General features: G+C 55.1%; 2 protein-coding genes across 5 annotated transcripts; both read left to right on the forward strand.

Annotated features, from left to right (window-relative positions):
* Positions 1-4,177: 4,177 nt before the first annotated feature.
* DUSP2 (dual specificity phosphatase 2) lies at positions 4,178-6,588 on the forward strand. Its single transcript, XM_028117238.2, has 4 exons — positions 4,178-4,683; positions 4,808-4,929; positions 5,387-5,603; positions 5,726-6,588. Exons 1-4 carry the CDS (start codon positions 4,296-4,298, stop codon positions 5,938-5,940), a joined length of 942 nt encoding a protein of 313 aa, XP_027973039.1. The 5' UTR covers positions 4,178-4,295; the 3' UTR covers positions 5,941-6,588.
* A 4,295-nt stretch (positions 6,589-10,883) lies between these two features.
* On the forward strand, positions 10,884-25,155 carry ASTL (astacin like metalloendopeptidase). Of its 4 annotated transcripts, XM_088026414.1 has the most exons (9): positions 10,884-11,643; positions 13,664-13,731; positions 14,966-15,056; positions 15,509-15,626; positions 16,352-16,533; positions 18,886-18,967; positions 19,062-19,216; positions 23,185-23,381; positions 23,698-23,777. In XM_088026414.1, the coding sequence occupies exons 1-8, from the start codon at positions 11,493-11,495 to the stop codon at positions 23,295-23,297; spliced, it is 960 nt and encodes a 319-aa protein (XP_087882540.1). In that variant the 5' UTR covers positions 10,884-11,492; the 3' UTR covers positions 23,298-23,381; positions 23,698-23,777. The 4 variants fall into 4 exon arrangements, with proteins under 4 accessions (XP_087882540.1, XP_027973049.2, XP_027973052.2 ...); XM_028117248.2 differs by lacking the exon at positions 23,185-23,381 and having other exon boundaries at positions 23,698-25,155; XM_028117251.2 differs by lacking the exon at positions 23,185-23,381 and having other exon boundaries at positions 15,509-15,572; positions 23,698-25,155.
* Positions 25,156-26,035: the final 880 nt, after the last annotated feature.

Raw genomic sequence — 26,035 nt, forward strand, 5'->3', positions numbered from 1 at the left:
GCCCCAAGCCTGGGCGCATCCGGGGGTGCAGCCAGACCCAGGTCCCTTTGATGGACATGCCAGTGGAGCCTGGCTCTCCACCAGAGGAGCTGGCTCTGGCCTTGGCAATGGGACTGCTCTCCCAGATGCTCTTCCTCAGGGCTGTGGCCTCCTCTCCCCTCCGTGCCTCATGTCCTCTCCCGATGGGAGACCATGGCGGGAAGGAGAGCCAGACCCTATAGAACGGCAGAGAAGCTGGAAGGGGCTGTCTGGTCCTCTCCTGGGTGACAAGTCCTGCCTCTCCTGTCATGTCGCCTACCTGTGTCACACTCTTTAACATCTTTGGGTCCCATCTGTGCCATTCAACTATATCATTACTCTAGGTGGATAACTAGTCTCACTTGCCATGAAGACAAAAACAAATATTATTGAAACAATGAGGTCAGCTCCCTGAGGGCAATGCTTTGTGATTTATTGCTGTATTCCCAGCACCCAGAAAAGTACCTGGCACATCACAGGTACTCAAAATATATTTTTTTGAGTGAGGGGCCAGTAAATGAACAAATGAGGAAAGGAAAGAGTGATGTGGATATGGATGCTTGGGGAAGGCGCTAATAAAAAAGCCACACCGGGGCACCTGGGTGGCTCAGTTGGTTAAGCGTTCTTGGTTTCGGCTCAGGTCAGGATCTCAAGAGTGTGAGATCGAGCCCCGCGTCAGGCTCCACACCCAGTGCGGAGTCTGCTTGTCCCTCTCCCACTCTGTTCCTCTCCCCATTCTTTCTCAAATAAATAAAATCTTAAAAACAAAAAAAAAGCCTTGCCAGCTCCAAGCGGAGACTTTCTTCTTGACATACTCATTGTGTGGAGGAGCGCTTCCCCAGCTCCTGCCCCCAGGTACATGTGACAGTGTGACCCACGTGTGTCTCCCCTTCTGCCATGGGAGGACCCTCTTCTGAGTCGGCCTTTCTGAGAGCTGGACGCCCAAGGTGAATGTCCACTCTGCCCCATCCTCCCCACCGTGCTGGACAGGGCCATCTTCGAAGAGCGTGGAGTCTCTGTCCCCGCCTGGCAGGAGCCTGTGGGGGTGGCCGCCATGCCTCCTAGGCAGAGGCCTGGCACAGGAAACCTGACGTCATCCTGACTCACTGCTCAGATGAGGCTGGGGGTGGCCACAGTTCGTCACTCTCACCTTCGTCCCTACCTGGCACAAGGATGCTGGCCACACCATTCATTTCTTCCTTGCCCCCTGGGCTTGGGGTGTAGGTTTGGGAGGAGGAGGAAGGCCCACATCAGTATAGAGCTTGGCGCTTCATGATTGTGGAAGAGAAACCACTTTGCGTGGGGGCTGGGGAGCTGCGCTAGTGGGGGCGGGGGAAGCCAGGAATCCCAAAGGCAGGAGGTGAATGACACTTCACTGTCAAAACAGGTGGTTACAAATAGTACAGCACCCTTTATTCCAGTTTGGTATTTTCACTAAAAAAAGAAAAAATAACTGAAGCTGGGCCCCAAACTGACTCAGTGTCTGCTCTGTAACAGCCAGGCCAGGAACACAAAATAACCCAAAGCCTCCGTGTCTGGCACCCCCCTGCTGCCATCTCTGACAGTCTAGTGATGAGGAGCGGGGTCATCCCTCCAGATCCTTCAGCCTGTGGGACATCCAGTCTAACTGAGACCCCTCCTCACACTGTCTCCACCTGTGTGCCCAGAGCCCTGCCTCGTCTCTGCAGCGGGAATGGTGTCCCTTCAGGAGGTGGCAAAGGAGGGAAGACATCCGGCGCCGTGACTCACCAGAGGTCTGGGGATCTTTAATCAGAGCAGGAGTGGGGGTGGGACGTGGGTTTGCCTTCTCCCTCTCTTGTTACCCTGGCCTTGGGCTTACACACAGTTATTGGGGGATGGGGGCTACCCCAGTTCGGGAAGAGGGGAAGGAGGCAAAAAGGAAGCCCCGCTTTCATGGCTAAGTCAGGCCTCCTTAAGTCTGTGTTCCAGAGCCGCAAAAGGGACAGCCCCGAAGGAGGTGGCGTTGAGGGGGTGACATACCTGCAGCCACCTCAGGCCGAGCGCTGGGCAGGGCCCCTGGGACTGCCACTAGAGCAAAGCTTTCACAGTGCACTCCCACTCCCGCGTGGGACTTCCAAGCAGGGTGCCGGCCGCTTTCCCCAAGGAGGAAGAGAGTCTAAGCCCAGCGTGGGAGTCCAGGGTCTGCAGCCCCTACCATTGAGCTGGTTTTCACTCCCGAGCCAGGATCTCAGCTGGCCAGTTCTCTCTTCTCCTCCCCGAGGAGCTGGGAGGCTATGGCTCCTAGCAGGGCAGGTGACGCCAGCCCCACGGGTTAGCAAGACTGGACCTGACTATTCCTTTGCATGCTCTGTAATTTGCCCCTGGAATCAGCCATTAAGTCATTTGCCAGGCTGATGCCAAGGATAAGGGCCGCATATCAGCCTCTGGGATCTGTGGCCCAGACTCCCCGGCTCTGTTGTGGGCTTTGCCACATCAGCTTCCCGACTGGCCTGTAGGGAGGGACAGGACACTGCAGGTGCCCAGACAGTAGTGTGGCCTCAGCCTTGGAACCAGTGTGGGTGAACAGCTGGTCTATTATGAACTCCCATCTTACAGATAGGGACACTGAGGCACGAGAGAGTGACTTGACCCCAGGAATCTTTGGAGTCCTTTTGCCCCCCCCCCGGGCCCCCTCTTCCTCACAAGCACACATGAGCTACAAACTGTCTCAAACCCTGTCCAGCTGCATTCAGATCCTGCTCCAACATACACAGGCACATCGACACACCTTTTGGAGGAGTTTAGAGTTTATAAACCAAGTGGGGGGTTTGGGGGGTCAACATGGGTCCTATCTGCAGCCCTCCAAGACACTAGGGACATAGGGGGCTGCAAGGGAGCTGGAAGGATCTTACAGAGGGCACTGAGTAGTGATGCAGGGCAATGGGAGCCTAGGGGCTTGGGTTCTGAAATCCTACGCAGCTAGCGGTGGGGATAAGGGCAGCTCCAGGATGCTCTTCCATCCGCCTGAACATCGCTGCTTTGGAGTTCAGCTGTCAGTATCTCTTGCCCCCAACGCAGGGGCCCCGCTCCTCCCCACCAGGCACACCTGGGCCTCACCACATCCGGTCCCTGGGCTGGCAGTTGGGGTGGGGGTGGACAGAAGGGATGGAGATGACCCAGCTTCCCATTCTCAGTGCTCATTGCCTTGCTCAGGTGCCAGTCCGAGGTCCCTGCTGGCCAGGGGGCCTGCTACGGCCCAGGGAGGGCTGAGAAGGGACATGGTAAAGGGGTGGAAGAGCCAGATTCTGGTAGTTCTTCTCCTTCTTCCCCTTCGTGAGGCTCCTTGAAATTCCCACAAGGCCCCAGGGAGAGCCCAGCAACGTCAGCAGAGTTCCCCTTCCAAGCTGGCCTGTGACTTGGGGAAGTGCTTCACCCTGGGCCTCTGGGGTTTCCCTGGGCCCCAGGGGAAACCTTGCCCCACTCTTAACTGGAAACTTATCATCAGCCCCCTGCCTTTCCCCTGGAAGGCCCAGGGGGTCCTTCTCATGCCAATGTCCAGGGTCTTGGGCCCAGAGGATAATGGTCTGGACTACCTTGGCCACTAACCTACTTCAAGACTCAGAGTGCTGGTCTCAGCCATGAAATGCGGGAGGGGAGGGGAGGAGAGGAGAAATTCAAGTTCCTCCTGGGCAAGGTTTCTAAGTAGAAAAAGAACATCTCAGCATGGCTCCCCATTCCCCGGTGTAGAAATCATGGCCATGTCAATTTTTGTTTGTAACAAATTCCTAGAGGGAAAATCCTGGAACAGAAAGGGAGAAGGGAGAGGAAGCGTGGCAAGGGGCACCACTGGCCCCGAAGTCTCTGGGCATGGGCATGTGCATCCGAGACACCAGTTCCCAAGGACTGAGCGGCGTGGAGCAGGTCAAAGGGTGGGAACGTTCTTCCGGGCCAGGGCGCAAAGATGGGGGGTGGTGGCACCGGGGCCCCAATGACCCTGGCAAACCCTTTCCCTCAAGAGCTAGTCTCCGCTTCCTCCCCCGGCGCACCCTCCCCCCTCAGTCCACCCCGTTCCGGGGCCGGCCCAGCTCGCGCCCCTGAAGGCCGCGGGGGCGGGCGCCGGCGCCTTCCTGCGCTGCCCTTGTATGGTGACCCGGGAGGCGGGCCCCCGGGTACTTAAGCCGCGGCGCCGCCCAAGGCGCCCAGAACACTCGTTTTGGGCAGCGCGGCCGCCGCGAGAGCCGGGAGCGCGCGGTGGAGGGCGGGGCGGGGGACGAAGAAGCGCAGTGAGAGGGGCCACAGGAGCCTGGGCCGGAGCTATGGGGCTGGAGGCGGCGCGCGAGCTGGACTGCGCGGCGCTGGGCGCGCTGCTGCGGGAGCCGCGGGAGGCCGAGCGCACACTGCTGCTCGACTGCCGCCCCTTCCTGGCCTTCTGCCGGCGCCACGTGCGCCACGCGCGGCCGGTGCCCTGGAACGCGCTGCTGCGGCGCCGCGCGCGCGGCCCGCCCGCGGCCGCCCTCGCCTGCCTGCTGCCCGACCGCGCGCTCCGGGCGCGCCTGGCCCGCGGGGAGCTGGCCCGGGCCGTGGTGCTGGACGAGGGCAGCGCCTCGGTGGCCGAGCTCCCCCCCGACGGCCCGGCACACGCGCTGCTCGCCGCGCTGCTGCCCGAAACCCGCGCGGGGCCCACGGCCGTGTGCTTCCTGCGAGGTGAGCGCCGCCCGCGCCGGTCCCCCCCACCACCCCGCCGACCCCTGGCGTTCCCCGCCCACACACACCCTCTTCCGTCCCCGCCGGGCCTCTCCCCACTAACCGCCCCTCGCCCTCCCTGCAGGCGGCTTCGATGGCTTCCAGGCCTGCTGTCCCGATCTGTGCTCCGAGTCCCCCGCCCCGGCCATGTCGTCTGCTGGGGGCGAGAACAGCCGCTCTGACCCCAGGGCTCCCTTCTACGACCAGGTGAGCTGAGATCCGAGCTCCTTTCACTGTTCGCGCCGCCCCCCCCCCCCCAGTGCCCCGCATTTGCCGGATAGGCACCTCTGGGGAAAGGGGCTGCCACTTGTGGATTCGAGGAGTCTCTCCATGTTCGCACTCACGTGTGTGTGTGTGTGTGTGTGTCCCCGCAGCAAATGGGAGCACATCTTTGTTTGTCTGGTGCGGGCTGCTCATGAGGGCTCTGTCAATGTGTGCCTGCAGCGTATTTGGGGCTTTGACGGGGAGGTGTGTATTTGTGAGCGAGTATCTCTGTGTGTCCCCTTGTGTCCTCCTATTCCTGAGCGTGATCCTGGTCAGGACAGGCTGAGGGCCCCTCTTGCTGGGGCCAGCTGGCCCTGTCTGCCCCCAGGGGTGCCCAGGCCCTCCCGTGGTGCTGACAAAACCCCCTCCTCATTCCGCCGTCCCCCCCCCCCCCATGCAGGGCGGCCCTGTGGAGATCTTGCCCTACCTGTTCCTGGGCAGCTGCAGCCACTCCTCCGACCTGCGGGGGCTGCGGGCTTGTGGCATCACGGCGGTCCTCAACGTCTCCCGCTGCCCCAACCACTTTGAGAGCCTTTTCCGCTACAAGAGCATCCCGGTGGAGGACAACCAGATGGTGGAGATCAGTGCCTGGTTCCAGGAGGCCATAAGCTTCATTGGTAAGAGGGGGGCCTCAGCCCAGGGAGCCGAAGGGACATCTAGGTGAGGGGCCTGGGGCGCCTATCACCTCCCCTGCCTCCCTTCGTGCCTGACCCCCCCCCCTTCCCCATCTCCCTTGCAGACTCGGTGAAGAACAGTGGAGGCCGGGTACTGGTTCACTGCCAGGCAGGCATCTCGCGCTCTGCAACCATCTGCCTGGCTTACCTGATACAGAGCCGCCGCGTGAGGCTGGACGAGGCCTTCGACTTTGTTAAGCAACGCCGGGGAGTCATCTCCCCCAACTTCAGTTTCATGGGGCAGCTGCTACAGTTTGAGACTCAGGTGCTGTGTCACTGAGGCAGGGCCCCACCAGGCTGCCCCCTCCCCCCAGGCAGGGGGCACTGATTCTCTCCAGGTCAGGGAAAGCTGCTCCTTCTCCGAAGTTTGAAAAGCCCCCAGGTGGTGGTGCTGGGAGGGCAGGAATTCTGGACTTTCTCACCTGGTGCTCTTCTGCTAGGTTTGAGGGCTGGCCCTCTTCTGGGGACCAGCATGGAGGGCATGTCTGCTCCCCCTCCCCCCTCTGTCTTCTGGCGGAAACTAACTGGACCTCTACACCCATGGATTCCCACGGGTCCTACCACCATGTTGAAGCCCTTGGCAGCCTGAGCGCTCCAAGGAACAAGCTGTGACAACCGGGAGCCCCGTCTGGGGGGTGGTCCACTACAGGCCCGGAGCCTGCGCCTTGTGCTCCTGGGGAGCTGGGCGGCAGGGAAGCGCCGCGTCTGTTGCGTGCGGGCCTCTTGCTCGCGTGCGTGCACGTGCATACGTGTGTGAGCATGTCACGCCCGTATCGGTGCTGGAAAGTTTTTTGGGTTCAGCTGACATTTAACACTCCCTCCCCCACTTCCTCCCAGCCCTGTGGGCGGGGGTTGGAAACTTAGCACTTTATATTTATACGGAACATTGAGGATGTGTCAATAAAATATTGTTTTGTTTAAAAAGCAACGCCTCAAGGGTCTGGTCTCAAGTCAGTGCCTGGGAAAATGCTCAAAAGCCATTTCCTCATCAGACCTCCCCTTTCCTTGGGCGGCAGTGCCTGAGGTGTGGAAGGAAGAAGGTGCTGGTGTGAGCTCCCCCATAGGAGGGGCCCTCCCGGCCCAGGTCGCCCTGTGTTGGTGTCCTAGCCCAGGCAGCGTTCTGTCTCCAGAGCTGAAAGAGGTGGTTTCTGGGAGGCTGTCTCCAAACCTTATTCCTATTACTGGCTTTGGGCCCCGTAGGGAGAAGCCTATGTCCATGGCTCAGACCCCACTTCCTTTTTGGAACATGGATGGATATGTACATGTGTGCACCTAGGTACGTGGCTGTTCGCGCGGGTGTGGGTGTGTGGTGTTCTCAGCTTGCACACACCTGCATGTCACGCGTGCCTGAAGGTATCTGTGTGTGCCCGTGTTTGTGGCTCTTCCAGTGGCCGTGTGTGCATGTGCTAGGCCAGGCCTCCTTTTCCCCACAGTAGGGCAACACAGCCTCTCCCCTCTCCTCTCACATCCCCAGGCAGGGCCTCCAGGCCTCGAACGCCCGTTTGTGCTCCCGCTCATGGCAGCCTCTGTTCCAGAGTTCCTTCTTGTCCCCAGAAGCCATGTGGCCTCGTGTCTGGTGCAGAGAACACGTCACCACGGATGGGCTTAGTTGCTCTTTACACCCACCCATCTAGCATGTCTTGATTGAATATTGGTTACTTGCCTGGCACGGGACTCTGCTGTCCGGGGAGGTGTGAGTCACGGGCCCAGCTGCAGCCAGAAGTGGAGGGGTGCATGTGGAGGCTGCTGGAAACAGGCGCTGTGATTTGCCTGGGAGCAGGGCTGCGGAGGCCCTTGAGGTCAGCTCTTGGACCGCTCCCCCCCCCCCGCCGTTTCATTCAGCCTCTGCTCCTGGCCACTCGGAGCGCCGCCTGGCTAACTCTTCGTCCTTCCAAACTCAGGTCAAGGGTTCCCCCTGCAGAATGCTGGCTCTTCCTGGTGTCTGGCAGCGTATGCCTGAGGGGTGGAGTTTGATGGCTAGGAGGCCAGTTTTGCTCCCTGCGTTTCAGTTCCCTCGTCTGTAAAATGGGGTTTTGTCACTAGGCCCTGCCACTTAGCATGGTATGGAGAATGGCACAAGTCAATCCATTTAAGAGGCTTAGCCCAGCACCTAGACGTAGTAGGTGCTCAGGAAATGCTAGCTACTGATGGCCTGTGAGGAGAAGGTTCTCAGGTGTGTAGCTGTGCATCTCAACCAATGCTCATGAGGGCAGGGCCTGTGGTCTGCTCTGCTGTCAGTGCCAGGAATCTGGCACACCAACAGGCCTGGTGAAGGACAAGCAGCCTGCCACCCGTGCCTTGTTCCCTCTGCTGTCTGGGGCTGGGTGAGGTGCTCCCTGGTCGGAACTGAGCAGAGCTGGGCTTGCGATCAAGGCTTTCTTAGGCTCTGAGTGGGCTTCCGTTTGGACCTGCCAACAACACTTAGCTTGGGGTAGGAGTGGAGGGCAGCTGGGGCTCTGAGTCATGCGGGCTTTCCCTATCTCACAAACAGCAGGACTGGTGGCTGAGGCCCCTGCCCACCCCACCCTCAGCCCTACCCCATCCCTTCCACCCACCCTCCCTGTCCAACTTCCCCTACCTGTGTTTTTAAGTTTGTTTCTTTTTTTTTGAGAGACAGAGAGTGTGTGCAAGTGGGGGGAGGGGCAGAAGGAGAGAGAGAATCTCAAGCAGAGTCCACGTGCAGCCCCACGCCAGGCTCACCCTCACCACCCCGAGATCATAACCTGAGCTGAGATAGAGTCCGTTGCTTAACCAACTGAGCCACTCAGGTGCCCCTTTCTGTCTCTCTCCTTCCTTCTTATTTCTTTAAAAATTTTAAATTGTGGGGCGCCTGGGTGACTCAGTTGGTTGAGGAGCCCGCTCTTGATTTTGACTCAAGTCATGATCTCAGGGTCCCGGGATGAGCCCTGAGTTGGGCTCCGCGCTCAGCAGGGGATCTGCTTGAGGTTTCTCTCTCTGCGCCCCTCCCCACCCCCACCCCTATTCACGCTGCCTCTCTCTAAAATAAATAAATCTTTTAAATAAATTTAAATCATGGTTAAAAATATACAGCAAGTCCCTCCTTATCCGAGGTTTTGCTTTCTGTGGTTTTAGTTGCCCGTGGTCAGCTGCTGTCTGGAAGCAGACGATCTTCCTTCTGACATATCGCCGGAAGGTCAATAGTAGCCTAACGCTCTGTCGCGCTGCCGTATTCAAGCACCCCGCTTCATCTCATCACGTAGGCATTTTTATCTCACATCCTCACAAGAAGGGCAAGTTCAGCGCAATAAGGTATTTTGAGAGAGAGAGAGAGAGAGACCGTCTTCACATAACTTTAATTACGGCATTTGTTAGTTGTTAATCTCTTACTGTGCCTAATTTGTAGATTAAATGTTCTCATAGATATGTATGTATAGGAAAAAATAGGGTTTGGTATGAACCACAGTTTCAGGCATCCACTGGGGGTCCTGGGATGTATTCCCTGTGGATAAAGGGGGACTACTGTATAACATAAAATTTACCATCTTTACTATTTTTTTTTTAAGTAGGCTCCACACCCAGCATGCAGCCCAACACAGGGCTTGAACTCACGACCCTGAGATCAAGACCTGAGCTAAGACCATGAGTCGGACACTGAACTGACTGAGCCACCCAGGTGCCCTATCATCTTTACTATTTTTAAGTGTACAGTAATGCTAAGCATATTCAAGATCTCCAGAACTTTTCCATCTCGCAGAACTGCAACTCTGTGCCTATTAAACAACACCTCCCTATTCCCCCTTTCCCCCAGGCCCTGGCAACCACCGTTCTACTTCCTGTCTCTGAATCTGACTATGTACCTCCTATAAGTGGAATCATACAGTATTTGCCCTGTTGCGAAGGACTTATTTTGCTTCGCATAATGTCCTCAAGTCAAACTGCATTTCTTTTTTTTTTTTTAAGATTTTATTTATTTATTTGACAGAGAGAGACAAAGCGAGAGAGGGAACACAAACAGGGGGAGTGGCAGAGGGAGCAGCAGGCTTCCCACGGAGCAGGGAGCCGGATGTGGGGCTCGATCCCAGGACCCTGGGATCATGACCTGAGCCGAAGGCAGATGCTGAATGACCGAGCCACCCAGGTGCCCCTCAAACTGCATTTCTTGACTAAGAATCTGTTTCTCTATCCAAGCGGGGTGATTATTAGGATGATTTTACACAGCTCTCATCAGATGTGGCCAGTTCATGCATGTTTACATACACTAATACCCGGCCTGGGCGGCAGGGGCATCTGTCTGTTCTCCCCGTGATTCTGACTGGTATCTTTTGAGAAATGTTGGATTCCAGGCATGGCAGGATGCTGAGAAGCACGTGTGGACCATGGCTGGTGACCTTGCCTCAGCTCTGTCACTTCCCTTCACTGGGCATTGGTGGGGGAGGTCCCCAAATCCTTCACCTCCAGGATTTAAATCCAGGTGGGCCCCCTCGTGACCAAGCTCTGAGAATGGGCCTCTCGAGATGCCCAGGAGCATAGAAGAGGAGGAATATGGGTAAGGAGCTTTAGTTTCTGGATCTGTGAAATGGGAATAAATGCCGATTTTGCAAGGCTGTTGTGGGGATGACAGGGGTAGTGTCCATGCAAAGGTCTAGGTATCCAGAAGCTCCCCCATCGACACGGCAGGCTTCTCTGGGGTGCTGGTTACGCCGGGCGTTCAGTGTGTAAACTTTTCCGGATCCCTGCACTTGTGATTGTCCACTTTCTTCTATGTATACTAAAGTAAACACTTATAAAAATTAGTGACACTTTCCTTCTTCCACAGATAGGCTGGGGGTGCCTCAGGGTCTCGGGCAGCTTTTCCCAGGTGTGAGCGCAGGGCGGGGCGTGGCAGGAAAGGGGTCTCCCTCTGTTGGAGAATGAAGTCCCCTGCCCCCTCACCTTAGCACCCTTCTGTGATGTTTCCCTGCCCCCTGGTGGTGAGAGGGGACCTCAGAAGAGGCACACTCCCCAGTGGTACTCTCCCTCCCTGCAGGGTGCTTTGTGCCTGGCCTCTCACCTTTTCCCCCACTTCAGCCAGGCTGAGAAGGATTTGACCTGGGTCCTGAAGGCTCCGGCCTGGGCTGGGGGGGTGAGGGTGGGGAGCACAGGTGGGAGGGGGCAGGGCTGCCGGTGGCGTTGATGGAGGCGGGGCTGCAGGTGGGGTTGGTTGGGGTGGGGCTGCAGGTGGGGGCTGGAGAAGTTGCTATTTAAGGGCTGGGTGGGGGCGGGGATTGGCGTTAGGTCCGCTATTAGGCGGGCTTGTCCTTGCTGGTGTTTGGGCTCCTGCTTGTTGTGGGGCCAGTGGGGTCCCCCTACAGACCACGTGAACATGGGAGGCCTCTGGCCGTGGGTGCTTGGTCTACTCTCTTTGCCAGGTAAGTGGGCTGCCTCGCCCTTCTCTTCTCGAGTTTTGGGTCCAGCCACAGAGTGTGGGTAGAGGCGAGAAGGAGTTCTCCTGGCATGCCAGGGTTGCCCAGTCTGAGTCCATTTTCCAGAGGTCTGGGCTGGGAAGGGAGGCACGGGGCAGGGTCCAGGCTAGCCCGCACTGCCTTCGGTGTGGGTGTCTGAGGTCTGTCCCCGCCTCCCTTCTGCTCCCTCCCCTACCCCATACCCACAGATACTCAGAGCCCAGTGTTGGCCCCCTCAAAGGAGCACCTTCCTCAAGGCTGTCTAGCTCTTGTCACCAGCTGGGACTGAGGGGGGGCCAGGAGGTCTTCCGGGACTACTTTCTGGAGGCCTGCTTTCCCTGAAGGGCCTGGCTCTGGCTGGCTGACCCCCTCCACCCCCCACTCCCATGTGCTATTGTCCTCTCTCACCAATGAGGGCGCTTCGGGCATCATGGGTATGCACCTGTCCGGGCCAGGTTTGATCCTAGGAGCGCCCTCAGCCTGCAGCTCCCAAGAAGCCTGTGGAACCAGCTTCTCAGACGGCCTCAACCCTGAAGAGACCCAGACATCCTGGGACAAGGACATCCCTGCGATTAACCAAGGTGAGGGCGTGGTGTCGTCTTGTGGGGTAGAGGGGCTCTGAAAGTGGTCCATGTGCTGTGGTGAAGACCATGCTGAACACGCAGCCAAGCAGAACAAGCTGGAAATGTGCCAGCTCACTGGGCTCTGGATGAGCAGCAGTTCCTAGTTCTATGGGTAACTTTTTAAGAAGTCTCTATTTCTGTATCTTCTCTACTGGATTGTAAGAGAAAAACATAGGTTTTTAAAAAATGGCCTGATAAAAGTACAGGTCTTTGGGGTGCTCCACCTGGTGTTGAGCGAAGTCATTAGTGGGGGTTTGAGATGGCAGCCACCTGGGGCAGGATGGTGTGCAGGTGTGAGGGCGTGTGCTGGGGGGCAAAGCCAAAGCTGCACGAGGCCTCACACCTCCCTGTCTGGGGATCTCCGCTGAAGAAAGAACATAGAGATAGCCCGGGGTGAAGCTGCTGTGGAGGGGGGGGGAAGCCTGGATTTTGGAGGTTGGAGCTGAAGTGTTGGGGGAACGGGGTGACTTTGCCTGAGGGGATGAGAACCTCCCAGTGACCGCGTGGTCTTCCTCCTCTTTCCTGTGAGCCCCAGCACGGCTGAGCGGGAGCAGGGTAGTGTGCCACCTTTCGGTGACTGTGACTGGTCCGGAGGGAGCTAGAACCTAGAATCTGAGGCTTCTCCGGGATTGATTTTTTTCAGCTGCCATAGAGGATACTTAGCCAGGGCTGCTAGAGGTCCAATGGCTGTCTGAGATGCCCCTTACTGAGAAGGACATGCCATCCCCAGCTGCCGGGAATGTTGGCTGCTAAGGCCTCACAGCTGAAGGCCCTTGGCCAGGCATGCCTGGGAAGCTACTCCCTCCCCTGCCCAGGGCAGCCCACAGTGACTCATAGGGGCCAGGGGGCAGCCCCCCTGCCTCAGTGTGGGACAAGTGTGTGGTGCCGTTTGGGGTCCAGAGCTCCTGTGGGATCAGGTTGAGGCTGCACTGCAGCAGAACCTGGGTCTTCCCCAGAGCCCCCTCAAGAAATCACTTGCAGGTGCCTCCCCAGCTCAGGCTCTGCATCCAGGGAACCCAACCAAATGTGCCTCAGGGCCAGACCCTCTTCCAGGACTCTTCATAGGGCTGACCTCTTAGTAAGGAGGCTGGGGAGAAGGGCTGCCTGCTGTGGCAGAAACCGAGGCTGGAGAGAGAAGCAGAGACAGGCTGATGTGGGGAGGGAGAGAGCCAGGCTCACCGGAGCCAGACACCTTCCTTCCTTCTATGGTGGTGTGAGCTGGAATTGGTCACTTGTCACTGCGAGGGCCCTGACTATCACACAGATGGGTAGGAATTAGATGGGGGGGGATGAGGAAGGACAGGAGAGCACAGGGCATGTTGGAGTATGGCCTGGGTATGGAGTATGGCTTCCCAGGCATCCCTGGCCAAGGGCCTTCAGCTGTGAGGCCTTAGCCAACATTCCTGGCAGCTGGGGATGGCGTGTCCTTCCCAGTAAAGGGCATCTCAGATAGCTGTTGGGCCTCCAGCAGCCCTGGCTAAGTATCCTCTATGGCAGCTGAAAAGAAATCAATCCTAGGGAAGCCTCAGATTGGTTCTAGCTCCCTCCGGACCAGTCACAGTCACCAAAACGTGGCACACTGCCCTGCTCCCACTCAGCCGTGCTGAGGCTCACAGGAAAGAGTGTGGCCTGGGTTGGAGAGGGAGATGATATAGGGGACAGCTGAAGAAATGGCTGCTCCTGATTAGCAGAGAGGGAGGAGTTGGGCCTGGATTTGCGTGGGCTGGGGGAGCCATGGACTGTCTTCTAACAAGGGAGAGATGTGATTGGGCTGAGGTCCATCATGCATGTGTGTAGACTAGAGACTCAGAGGGACTGTGTGACTTGCCTGAGGTCACACAGCCTCAGGGCCCAGGGAAGCTCCCCCTTCAGGGTCAGGAAGGCCAGACTCTGGGGTGGCTGCTGGGCCTGTCCCTAGAGTCTGGACTCTGGGTGGAGGGAGGGCACGGGCTCACCCACATCCCTCCCTTCTTCCCAGGGCTCATCCCAGAGGAAACCCCGGAGAGCAGCTTCCTCCTGGAGGGGGATATCCTTCGGCCAGTGAGTGTGAGCATGTACACACATGGGTGTAAACAACTTCCCAGATAGCGTTAGAGGCCTTTGAGCCCAGCCTCCGGTGTCATGGGGATGTGACACGTGAGGGATCCAAAATCTGTTGCTCGTAGCCTGATAAATACCCTTTCTGGCTAAAGTCACAGTGAATGATCTAGTAGGAATCAGCCAGACTGAATGGGAGGGAGGGTAACATCTGCAGTGGTAACAGCATTCAGCCTGGGAGGGCTTCCTGAAGGAGGGGGTTTGAGCCTTCAAGGTCCGGCTTGGTGCTCTGCCCAGGGGAGGTGCTCAGAAAGTACTGGAATGGAGGAAGAGATGAGCACAGACTGGCAGAGGCGCTGGTGGGGCTGTAGGGAGGTGGTGGTGGGGCACCCCGGGGGTGGTAGCCATGGTCTGGGACCCCATCCTGGTAGGAGGGGTGGAGTCAGGGAGAAGGCTGGGTGGGAACTGGGGTGACTTGCCAGGGAGATGAGGATGCTCGGTGTTCAGGAGAACAAGGCTATCTTCTTAGGGACTGGGTGGTAGAGGTGTCCTCCCGAACAGGACAGTGACCTGGTGAGAGCAGGACGGTTTTGCTGGTTGGAGGCTGCCCACTGTTGGCTCAACATGAGGCTGGGCTGCAGAGCCAAAGGCTGGGGCTGGTGGGTGGGGCGAGGCCCCTGTCCCCGGTGAGGACAGCGGGGGGAAGCACGAATCCAGTAAAACCTGTGGTAGCCAGTGGGGCAGGACCGGCCGGGTGCCATGGAGCCTATGCCTCGCAGGGTTTTGGTTGGCACAAGAGTGGAAAAAGGAGTTGCTAAGGCCAGGGAAGTTGCCTTAACATCAGCCTGAGAAGGACGCTGCCTCATCTTTCCCTGGACGTTCAGGGACGCTCAGCTGACTGCTGGGTTTCAGGAAGGACGGGGCTGTGGCTGGAGCTCAGCCTTTCTCAACTGGGCCACCCTGGGGAGCTGGCACTCCTAGTCAGCCTCCCCAGGAACAAGTGCCGGGTTTTGTTCTGCTTGACGGGATAGGTTACAGTTCTGTAGGACAAAGGGTCGTGTTGTATGTTGTAACTCACCTAGAGGCCCCCGGCTGTCCCACCCCTCTGTCCTCACCCTCCTATGCCTGCGTCCTGCTTCTCCCGTCTTTCGGGTTCTTGGGGCCTGAGACACGGCACCTCTGGGGGCAAGAAGCTTGGCTGACCTGTGTCCCCCACGGTCCCAGAACTGCCCTCTCTCTTCAGAGTCCCTTCCGGCTGTTCTCGGCGAGCAGCAACAGGTGGCCTAAGAACGGGGGCTTTGTGGAGGTCCCCTTCCTGCTCTCCAGCAAGTACGGTGAGTGAGCGTGTGCGCTCCATCCTGGGAGCTGTGGGCCTCCCTCTTACACCCCGTGTAGCCTGGGCTCTGCTGGGGTTCTTCCCTCTGCCTCTACTCGCCGTCACCACCAAAGAACCCTTCCCCGAGAAGCCTTTATTCCTGAGGACCTCGGGAGCTGGGAGGGCTAAAAGCCCGGCAGAGCGGATAGGGCTACATGGAAGGACTGTCTGCTCCATTTCAAGGCCGACTGGCCCAGAGGACAGGGACCTGCCCGAGGTTGCATAGCCAGGGCCTGTCTGGGACCCAGCTTCCCCCCCGCCCCGTGACACTTAGGCTGCCCTTTCTTGACCTTTCCATTTTGGAAGAGTGCTTGGAAGCTCTGTTCCCACCCTGCATGCGGACTTGCGAGGGGTCACAAGGGCTCTGGGGTCTCCGCTGGAGGTTCAGCCACAGTGTCGCCTTCCCCCCAGATAAACGCAGCCGCGAGGTCCTCCTGAAGGCATTTGCCGAATTTGAGCGCCTCACGTGCATCAGGTTTGTCGCCTACCAGGGCCAGAGAGACTTCATTTCCATCATTCCCATGTCTGGGTATGTGCTTCTGGGGGTGTCCGTGTGTCCATGGGGAGGGGGCGTTCCTCTGCGTTCTTCGGAGTTCAGCTAGGACTTACCCAAGCCCTCGTCTAAAACCTGTCTCTAGGCCTGGCTTCCCAGGTCCAAAGCCACCCTGCCCACTGAGTGGTTTGCTGGGTGGGAGCTGGACCTACAGATACTCAGGGTGGAAGGGGAGAAGGAGGGGAAGGAGGTGCTTGACCCTCACAAAACCCTGCTCCGCGGAGACTTCATGGTCTGGGGAACGGGTACGGTGTCTGTGGGGCCCACCTGGCCTCCGATCCAGGTTCCACAGTGTAGGAACCGCCTGACACCGGGCGAGAGCCTCTGAAGTGGGGATGCTGGAGGTACACACTTCCTAGCTTGTTGGGTACCGAGGATCATGTGTGAAAGCGTTGACTCGGGGACCCCTGCATGGGGACGTTCACTCCACGAGCTGCTTCCATTATAGGTGCTCCTCTCCATCCCTCCGTCCTCCTTGTACCGCAGGCTGGGAATGGGAATTCGGTATACCCATCTCACAGATGGCCAGGCAGTGAATGGCCTTGGGAACAGCAAGCCTGGGACTAGAATCTAGGATGGGGACTACCTGTTGGTGCTCATTCATCCCAGGACTTGGGAGAGGAAGGGGAAGGGGAAGGGGGCCTGGGTCTGCTCTGGATCTCTGGACTGGTACCTACCCAGTGCTCTCTCCTGGCCCGCAGATGTTTCTCCAGTGTGGGACGCAGTGGAGGGATGCAGGTGGTGTCCCTGGCACCTCCCTGTCTCCGGAAAGGCCCAGGCATTGTCCTACATGAGCTCATGCATGTGCTGGGGTTCTGGCATGAGCACTCACGGGCTGATCGGGACCGCTATATTCGTATCCACTGGAACGAGGTCCTCCCAGGTAAGCCAAGTCTCGCACAGCACGGGCCAGGCCTGGGGGGGCCTGGCGTGAGAGGCCAATGGCCAGGACCTGAGTTGCCTGCCACTTAGAAGAGCTTATCCATCTTCCCCACCATCTGCCTGTCTACCATGGGGAAGGTGGGACTCCTGGTTCTCTTTGAGACCGGGAGGTGGTCCGGATACTACCGCTCTGGGCTCCCAGCCTTCCATCTGCTCGCCCATAGTCCTGCCCGAGCTAGGGCATCACTATTTGCTTTGTGTCTCCTTTTTCTTTTTTTTTCTCATGAACACAGCCAAGTACCTGAGGATGGAGTTGGTGGTATCCTTTGACCCTTGTTCATGGTGTCCTTCCTGTGCCACACACTGCTGGGTGGGGTTGGGGTAGGGGGCTGTGTTCCAGCTGCATGGGTGGAGCCGAGACTGAAGCCCTGGAAGTAGTGGGCTGTGTGTGCCAAGTGTCTGATGCAGGAGGCTGAGGACAGCCCTGCAAGGGCTCAGTCCTTGTGAGCTGGGTACCAACGGGCATGTGGGACAGAGGAAGCCCGGGGGAGACCATGTCCCAAAAGGTGGCAGTGGCAGAGCCAAGCCTGGTTTGGGGAGTGAGGCACTGTGTTGCATGCTGGTGAGCAGGAGCTGTGTGCTGGGCGTAGGGCTGAGTGCTGGGCATCTGATCTCGGGAATGGTGGGATCCCCCGCTTGTGGCGGGCAGAGGGGACACAGCTTGAGTCAGGAGGTGAGGAGAGGCCACTGCTTCATGAGGGATGGAAGTGGGGCAGATACATGATCGGGAATTTGGGGGAATGTGGGGGTAAGGGGAAGGGTTGGAAGGCTTCCTGTAAGAGAGCTTCTGGTGGGAGCACCTCCACTGCTGTTGTGGGGTGAGCCAGGTAATGTTGGGTACTCATGAGAGTACCTCCCCCAGGTAATGTTGGGGGAGGGTACTCAAGAGACCAGCATGCACGGAGCCCCGGAGAGAGGGTGCCATGGGTGGGGGGGGCTTAGGTAGCACCTTATAATGAGACAAGGGATGGAGTTTGAGATCTGAGATTAGCCTAAGGAAGGGGGTGATGATAGTGACTATACCCTGAAAATAGAGACTTTAATCCTTCCAAGTGCTCATGGAATACTTGGGAAAACTTACCGTATGATAGAAAAACTTCAAATTTGAAAGAGTTAAATGTTTTGATTGTGATATAAAATAAAAATAATCCAAAACTTCTACTTAGAAATTAAAATTTAAAAAACAACGATAATCCTTTCTTTTAGCTCCAGGGTTAAAGAATTGCAGGAATTCTTAGAAAAACAAAAACGAAAACCCAACACACTAGAACTGATGGTTCTCAGCTAAAGCAATGCTCAGGGAAAATGTGTAGACTTAAATACTTCTATCAATAAAAATAGAAAATTAAGCATTTCAATCCAAATTAGGAAAAAGTAAAGGAAAGCAGGAGGGAATTAAGTTAAAGACAGGAATTAATGAATTAGAAAACCAGCACTCAAACTCAAGTGGTTTTCTTAAGCAATTTTTCCCACTAAGAATGAAGAAAAATAAGAATATATTTGTATTATGTATAGAGCAAACTGCTAAGATAAACAAACTAATGACAGTAATGAACTGGGGATGGGGAGGCAGGACATCAGAAGGGGGATGGAGTGGGAGACTTATTATACGTCTCACATTTTTTGACTTTTGAACCAGATGAATATATTCTGTTCAAAACTGTTTAATATCTTAAGGGTTTTTAAAAGGAAGGATGAAGAACTCTGTAGAGGCAGGTATGGCCTGCGGGGAAAAGTGGGTGCTCTGACCAGTGGGAAAATGCTGGACTCAAACCTGGGGGTGGGTGCGCCAGCGCAAGGCAGAAAGAACGAGGTGGCTTGCTGCTGGGGAGTGGAGTTCAACAGCAGGTGATGGGCTAGTGGGTCTCTAAAGCTAGGTTGAAGGGTAGGCACTCCATCTCTTGGGTAAGGGGTGTTGAAGACACGGAGTGGTATGCGACTCCATGGAAAGTGTAGGTTCTACAAAGATAGATGCATCCAGGTGAGCTTGAGCAGGGCGAGAAGTGGAGGGCACTCTTTAGGAAGTCATGAGGTCCCTGTGCTTCCACATCAGCTAGTGCAGGTCTGGACCCCTCCTGGGGAGGGAAGGAGTAGGCAGGGAAGGCACCAAGGAGGTGGGGACCAGGGACTGGTACTGGGTAGGGGGCACATCTGGCTATAGTTTTGGATCCTTCAGCTCACACAGGTTACAAGTTGCTGGAAGGCCCCTATCACCCGACCCCTCACTCCCCCCCCCACCCTCTTTCCCATTACCAAGTTTTGTGGTTGTTCCCCCCCACCCCAACACCCCCAGGCTTTGAAATCAACTTCATCAAATCTCGGAGCAGCAACATGCTGATGCCCTATGACTACACATCAGTGATGCACTACGGGAGGTGAGGACCCCTTTTCCTTTCCTTTCTCCCTTCTTCATTGCCCCTCCAGCCCCCACTGTGATCTGGACTCAGGTCCCCACCTGCTGGGTTTCAGGTTTGCCTTCAGCCGCCGTGGGCTGCCCACCATCACACCGATCTGGGCTCCCAATGTTCACATTGGCCAGCGATGGAACCTGAGCACCTCGGACATCACACGGGTCCTCAGGCTCTATGACTGCAGCCCAAGTGGCCAAGGCCCCCGTGGGGGAGGTGAGTGACAAGGGGCAGAGTGATCTGAGGAATCTGGAGCAGGTTCCTATGTTGAGGGTGGTGTCCATGAGGGTGAAGTGGTAGGACTGAGGTTGCAGAGGTGAGCAGGGTGAAATCATCAGGGGTTTACCACATGAGATGTAGAAAAAGCATTTGAAAATTCTCACTTACGATTAAAAACTGTTAGTAAACAGGAAGAGAGGTCACTCTCTTAACCTTAACATGGGTATCTACCAAAAACCCAGAGCAAAAATCATGTTTAATGTAAAAGCACTAAAATTGGGACCAAAACATGTTTTTCCACTATTGTCTCATCTGTTCAATGCTGTAGTGAAGATCTCAGCCATTGCAGTACAGCAAGAGAAATAATGAAAACTCTGAGGATTGGGAAGGAGGCAAAAACTGTCACTACTCATAGATGATTATCTACACTGAAAGCAACAAAACCTATTAAATTATTGGAAGCAATTAGAATTTTATCTTATTCTTTAAAGATTTATTTTGGGGAGGAGGGGCAGAAGAAGGGGAGAGAATCTCAGGGGGACTTCCCCCTGAGCCTGATGTGGGGCTCAATACCATGACGCTGAGATCATGACCTGAGCCGAAACCAAGAATGGGATGCTCGATTGACTGAGCCACCTAGGTGCCGCAGCAATAAGAATTTTAAAAGAGGTATAGAAATTTCTGTATTGATTATATCAATAGTTGGAAAACATAATTTAAAAAAAAAACCATTATAATAGCAATAATAAGGTCCCAAGGAATCAGTCTGACAGAAGTTCTATAAAAAGTTCTATGGAAAATTAACCTTTATTAAAATCATTAAAGATTCTTAAATACATAGAGACATGTATCCTGTTCATTAATAGGAAGACGATGTAAAAATGTCAATTCTGATCTATAGATGCCATCAATTCCCACTAAAAATCCCAAGAAACTTTTTGGCAATCTTGGCAAGGTGATTCTAAAACTTAAATAGAAATACAGGGGTTGGGGCACCTGGGTGGCTCAGTTGGTTAAGCATCTGCCTTCGGCTCAGGTCATGATCCCCGAGTCTTGGGATCGAGTCCCACATTGGGTTCCTTGCTCAGCAGGGAGCCTGCTTCTCCCTCTGCCTGCTGCTTCCCCTGCTTGTGCTCACTCTCTCTCTCTCTGACAAGTAAATAAAATCTTTAAAAAAATTATTAAAAAGAAACAAAACACAAAAGGCAAACAATAGCCAAGATACTCTTGAAGAAAAATGGTGGGACTTGCCCTAGCAGATATCAAGATATACAGTTTAAAAATATATTTATAGAAATGTATAGAAATGTATACCATACAAAATACATTACATGAAATGTATGTATATAAAATGTCTATAAATGCATAGAACTAGTGCAAGGATAGACCATTGCCCACTGAAACAGAATGGAGAGTCCATAAATGATTCTACTCAGAAGTGGAGCCTTGATAAAGGGGCATTGCTGATCATTAGGGAAAGAATAGACTAGTCATTAAATGGCTCTAAGATGACTAGTTATCTATTAAAAAAAATTCCCATCTCATGCGCAAATACATCTCAGATATATACAAGACTTACATATAAATAGAAAAAGCTTTAGGAAAAAGTGAAATGACCTTCATGACCTTGGGATAAGGACTTCTTTAATAAGACACAAAGCAAACCATAAAACTGGAAAGATTCACAAAGCCAGCTACATTAATAACTTATGTAATTATTATAACTACTAATCAAAAGACGAAGTGAAAATACAAATTACAAATCAGAAAACTTTTGTAACACATAACTAATTGTACCTAAAATACGTAATATATATTATATAGTTAATATAATGTATATAATATACATAATAAGAAAAAGCTGGAAGTACAAAGTAGATAAAACAGGCAAGAGACCTAACAAGCATCTCACAGGAGAAACCAAATGAGAAGTAAACACAAGACATTCAACCTCCTTCACTTGTATGTGAGTGCCCCTAACCCCAGCTCTAGATGACTGCCGATCTACATTCGGTCTCTCTAGGTTTGCCTGTTCTGGAAATTTCATGTAAATGGAATCCTACAATACGTGATCTTTGGTGACTGGCTTCTTTTACTTAGCATAATGTTTTCAGGGCTCATCCATATTGTATCATGTATGAGTCCTTCGTTCTTTTATTGTCAAATGACACTCCATTGTATGGATATACAACATTTTGTCATCAGTTGAAAGATATTTGGGTTATTTCTACTTTTTGGCTATTATGATTAATGCTACTATGGATGTCTGTATATAAGATTTTACGCGAATGCGTGTCTTTTCCTTTGGATATATACTTAGGAATAGATTCCTGGGTCCTATGGTAACTCCAGATTTAAATGCTATGTTTTCCAAATTAGCTGCATCATTTTTCACTCCCACTAGCAGTTGTATGAGGGTTCAAATTTCTCCATGTCCTTGCCAACACTTGCTATTATCTACTCTTCAGATTATATCCATCCTAAGTGGGTATGAAGTGGTGTCTCACTGTCGTTTTGATTTGCATTTCCCTAATGATCTCTTTATATGCTTACTGGTCATCTGTATATCCTCTTTGAGAAATGTGTTTAAATCTTTTGCCGGTTTTTCATTTGGGTTGTCTTTCTATTGCTGAGTTGTAAGAGTTCTTTGTGTATTCTAGATACATGTCCCTTATCATACTCGTCATTTGGAAGTATTTTCTCACATTCTATAGGTTGATGGTGTCCTTTGAATACAAACATTTTTAATTTCGATGGGGGTCTAACTTCTCCATCCTTTAACTGTGCTTTTGGTGTCCTCTCTAAGTAGCCTTTGCCTAATCCAAGGTCATGAAGATTTAATCCTAAGCCTTTTGCATGTGACTATCCATTTCTAGCACCATTTCTTAGGCTATTCTTTCCCATACATAATATCAAATATTACATGCTTTTTTTTTTAAGTTAAAAAGATGATGTGGCAAGAGCTTTGTGGGTATTCTAGAGGTTGGACTACTATGAGGAATGGAACTGGGAGGCGGCTGGAAAGGGCTGTGGGTCAAGAGGAGGTTAATCATGATGGTAGACATTCAAGCACGTTCGGGAGCTGAAATGACCCAATGGAGAAGGAAAAAAGGGTGGATTTAGAGGGCAGAGGGGATAATATCTAGAACATTTGGGTAGGTGCTGCCCTTGGTGGATAGGTCTCTGAGAATGTCTGAGATTCCTTGGACCTAATAAGGAAGACAGGAGCAGACCTAACTTTGCATGTGGATCATGATGTGCAGATGCATGGGCTTCTGAGGGCTTTGGTCACAAAGCATGACATGAGGTCACTAGCCTAGAGGTTGGGGAGAAGGGGATGAATGTGCAGGGAAAGGTGCGACGCTGCTGACTAGGTGGCAGAAGAACCCGCTGGAGACACTCCATAGGGCTGTGGGTGGTGCTGGGGCAGCTGGTGGCCAGGTGGAGGCGCAGCGTAGGTTGGCAACTCGGTTCTCCAGGACTGGGATTTTGTGGGCGGATGTGACAGAGGGGAAGGTGCTTGAGGAATACTTGCAGTGAGGGCTGTAGAGCCCAAGTCGGGTGCGGAGAGTGGTCTGGAAGTGGGGAGGTGGTAGAGCAGGAAGACCTTGGGGTCCATGTGCTCGGTGGAGCTGAAGAATTGTGATATTTAAACAAGTGAGCTTCAAAGTACAGGAGTGGGCAGCCAGGAACGGAGACTTCTGCAGTGGTGGTTTCTGGTACTGCCCAGGTCTGGGGGAGCGAGCTGTGAGGTCAATGCGACCAGGAGGGAGAAGAGTCGCTGGCTGAAGCAGATCAGCCCTGATATGGTCAGTGTCTGTTGATGGAAGATTGGGCTCATTGTGAAGTGTTCGGTGCATGGGCAGGTGTGGCGGGTGAGAGGCAGCACAAGGGGGTGGAGGGGCCTGGCTGGATATAACTTGGGCTTAAGATGTGTTTTATAAAACTCTGGGGCCATGGTCCAGGAGTGGCCGTGAAGAGCGAGGAGGCCCGTCCTGCTGAGTGCATGTGCCTGACCGTGATGGAGGTGGTTACAAGTGCAGGAGAAATTCTGCCGGAGACCTCAAATGTGGGGTGAGAGGCAGGGGGTCGCTCAGTACAGAGGGCCCCAGGAGGTGACGGGACAGTGGGGGCTGCCGTGCTATCAGCCCTCGGCTATCCGGTGAGTTGACCGTCCGCAGCTTGGGCTCAGGGTGGAAGGTCATGGAAGATCCCTGTGGCCTGACCTGCTGGTGGTGACTAATGAGACAGGGAGGGGAGGGGAGGGGAGGGGAAGGGATGGTTCTGTGGTCCTTGTTTTTCAGTGGGAGCTGAGAATTTGGGTCTTGAAGGTGTTGAGCAGTGGCTGAGCAGGGGTGTGGCAGGCTGTCTTCAACGAGCTGTGGCTAAGACTGAAAATGGCCCCGGCACTCTACGGCGGGGCAGTGCATCTTCCCTCTGGGATTCTGGGATGTAACCTCTTATCTTTCCTACTTCAGGGTTCCAGCCCCACAGCGATGGTAGGAGCCCTACTCCTGCCTCTAGACCATACCTGCAGCGGCTTCTGAAGGTGTTGTTGGCAGAATCTGGGAGCCCCGACACCGGTGCCCCCAAGGCTGGAGCCCTGCATGTTGCTGCAGGGCCCGGAGAGAGCCCACGTAGCTGGGAGCGCCCTGCGCCAAGGAAGTTCGCTATGCGGGCATCTGCAGGGCTGCTTCAGACCCCAGCTTCCTCCCTGAACTCCAGGCCTGGAGCAGGTGTTCCTGGTATTGCTCTAGATACGTCCTGGCTGGCCCGTGTGCCCTCTGTACCCCCAACCGCGGCTCCAGAAGCAGAAGACCAGCTAGTGCCTATCCAGGATGCTTTGGGGACCCCAGATCTGCCAGGAACACATGTACCTGAAAGTCCTTTCAGGGGGATGCCAGGAGGTCGAGCCTGTAGCTTCTGTCCCCAAGGGGGAAGGGCATCCTCAGTCTCGAAGAGCTGGGTTGTGTAACCCCTGGCCTTCCCGGCCAGTACCTGCTCTTCCAGCCCCAAGATGGCTCCCCTGTCTGAGGCCTAGGACTCTCCCTCTGCCCCTTCCTTCCCCATATGTTCTCCTGAGGGTTCCTCGGGACAAAGGGGACTCCTAGGTCCGTCGGGGGCGGGGGTGGGTGGGTAGGCAGGCCTAGAGGCTGCTGGGAAGGGGAGACGATACTCTCCAGGGCTCTGGAACCCCAGGGGTCTGGAGAGGTGGGGCAGAGGCAGGTTCCAGCCCTGAAGGCCCCTGGGCATCCTCCCCTGGGTGAGTCCCAGCCCCCCCAGCATGCTCAGGCACTGCCACCTCTCTCAGGCCAGGACTTGGGGATCCTGTGGCTGGGACCCTGGGGCCGGCCTCCCATCCCTGGTGTTTGGTGTTAGGAATATTACCCTGCAGCTGCGGCCTCCAGCTCGGCTCCCCAGGGGGCTTTCAGCTTGCTCCCCTGCAGTGCAGGGGTGGGGGCTTCAGCACCAGGAATGCTATCCCAGGGATGTTGAGGAAGGGTTGGAGGCCTCCAGCACTGCACAGCGGGGAAACAGCAAGAACAGGAGGCCCTGACCACACGACTCCAAGCTCTTCTCCACCTTGCTTTGCTATTCCCAGGAGCCTTCCCCTCTCTCTCTCCCCATCAGCCAGGGACTTGATCAGCGGAGGTCCTGGAAGATGGGAAGGGGCTGGGGAGGTGGGGAGGGGGTGGTCAACCTGCTTTTCTTCCTTCACCAAAGCCCTAGCCTTACCTCCTGGCTTGCTGTGTGAAGGCTTATAGGCCAGGAGCCCCCCCCCTCCCCCCCCAGTCCTGGAGAGGCACTATTCTGGTGGCCTGTTGGAAGCCCTGCTTGGAGTAGGAGGGAAGTAGGAGCCTGGGTCCGGGCCCCGTGGGGCCAAGCACCTCAGACGTTCTGGGGGACGGCACAAATAAAATTGGGTATTTGCTCCAGGAACCAGGTACTGGGCTATGCATGAGTGCGTTTAACCCTGCCGACTGATGCGGGAGGGGCCCTGGGGGGCTCACACCCTCTTCCCTGGGGCAGAGAGGGACTTGGCAGCAGAGGGGCATGGCTGAGGGAGCAGCCCCGCAGGGCTGAGGCTTGCCGTGTTTCAGGGCTGGGGAGAGCTTGGCCTTTGCCTGCCTCCTGGACCCAGTCAGGGGACATGAGGGCATGCTCCTGGGAGGCCGGAGCTTCTGCCCTGGGTCCATCTTGCATCTGGGATTTTCTCAGACTGAGCAGGGGCCTAGTCTCAGGCATTAGCATCAGGGAAGGATCATGGGTTGGGGAACATGGTCCCTCTGTTTGCCCCCAGACAGGAGAGGACGATTGGCTGAGCGAGCTTAGAGTGAGGGAGGAGAGCCTCGGCCCCATTTCTACGGGGTGGGTGGGGGGAAGCAGGCGGCGTTCCTCTGGGAGGTAAGATCATGAGCGTACATAGTACCCCCATTTATCAGAGGAAAGAGTGTGATCGCCTTACCACCTATGGGTCTCTCTAAGTAGTGGAGCCAGGCCTCTGGTGCTGGGTTGGGGTTTCTTAGTGGTCACACGAAGTCAGAGCGGGGGGAGTGCTTTCTGCCCTGTGAGGCCCTCCCAGCTCTCAGAGGCTGCCTGTCATTAGCCTCCGTTAGAATGTGGCTTTTAGATTCTCCAGAATTTGGGTTCTGCAGGTGGGGCTGGCCGAGCCTGGGGGCTCAAGGGGAAGAGTGCTTTCCCCCTCTTCTTTGGGGGTGACCAGGGCCGAGGCTGTCCTTGTCCTTACCCCATGAGGACAGGGTCACTACAGACCCTGTTTCCCAGGCTTATTCCACAAGCCCCACCCTGTCCCCG

The sequence above is a fragment of the Eumetopias jubatus genome, unplaced genomic scaffold, assembly GCF_037043125.1.
Source record: "Eumetopias jubatus isolate StellerSeaLion01/CBP00866 unplaced genomic scaffold, mEumJub1_p1.0 scaffold_9, whole genome shotgun sequence".
NCBI classification, from domain to species: Eukaryota; Metazoa; Chordata; class Mammalia; order Carnivora; family Otariidae; genus Eumetopias; species Eumetopias jubatus.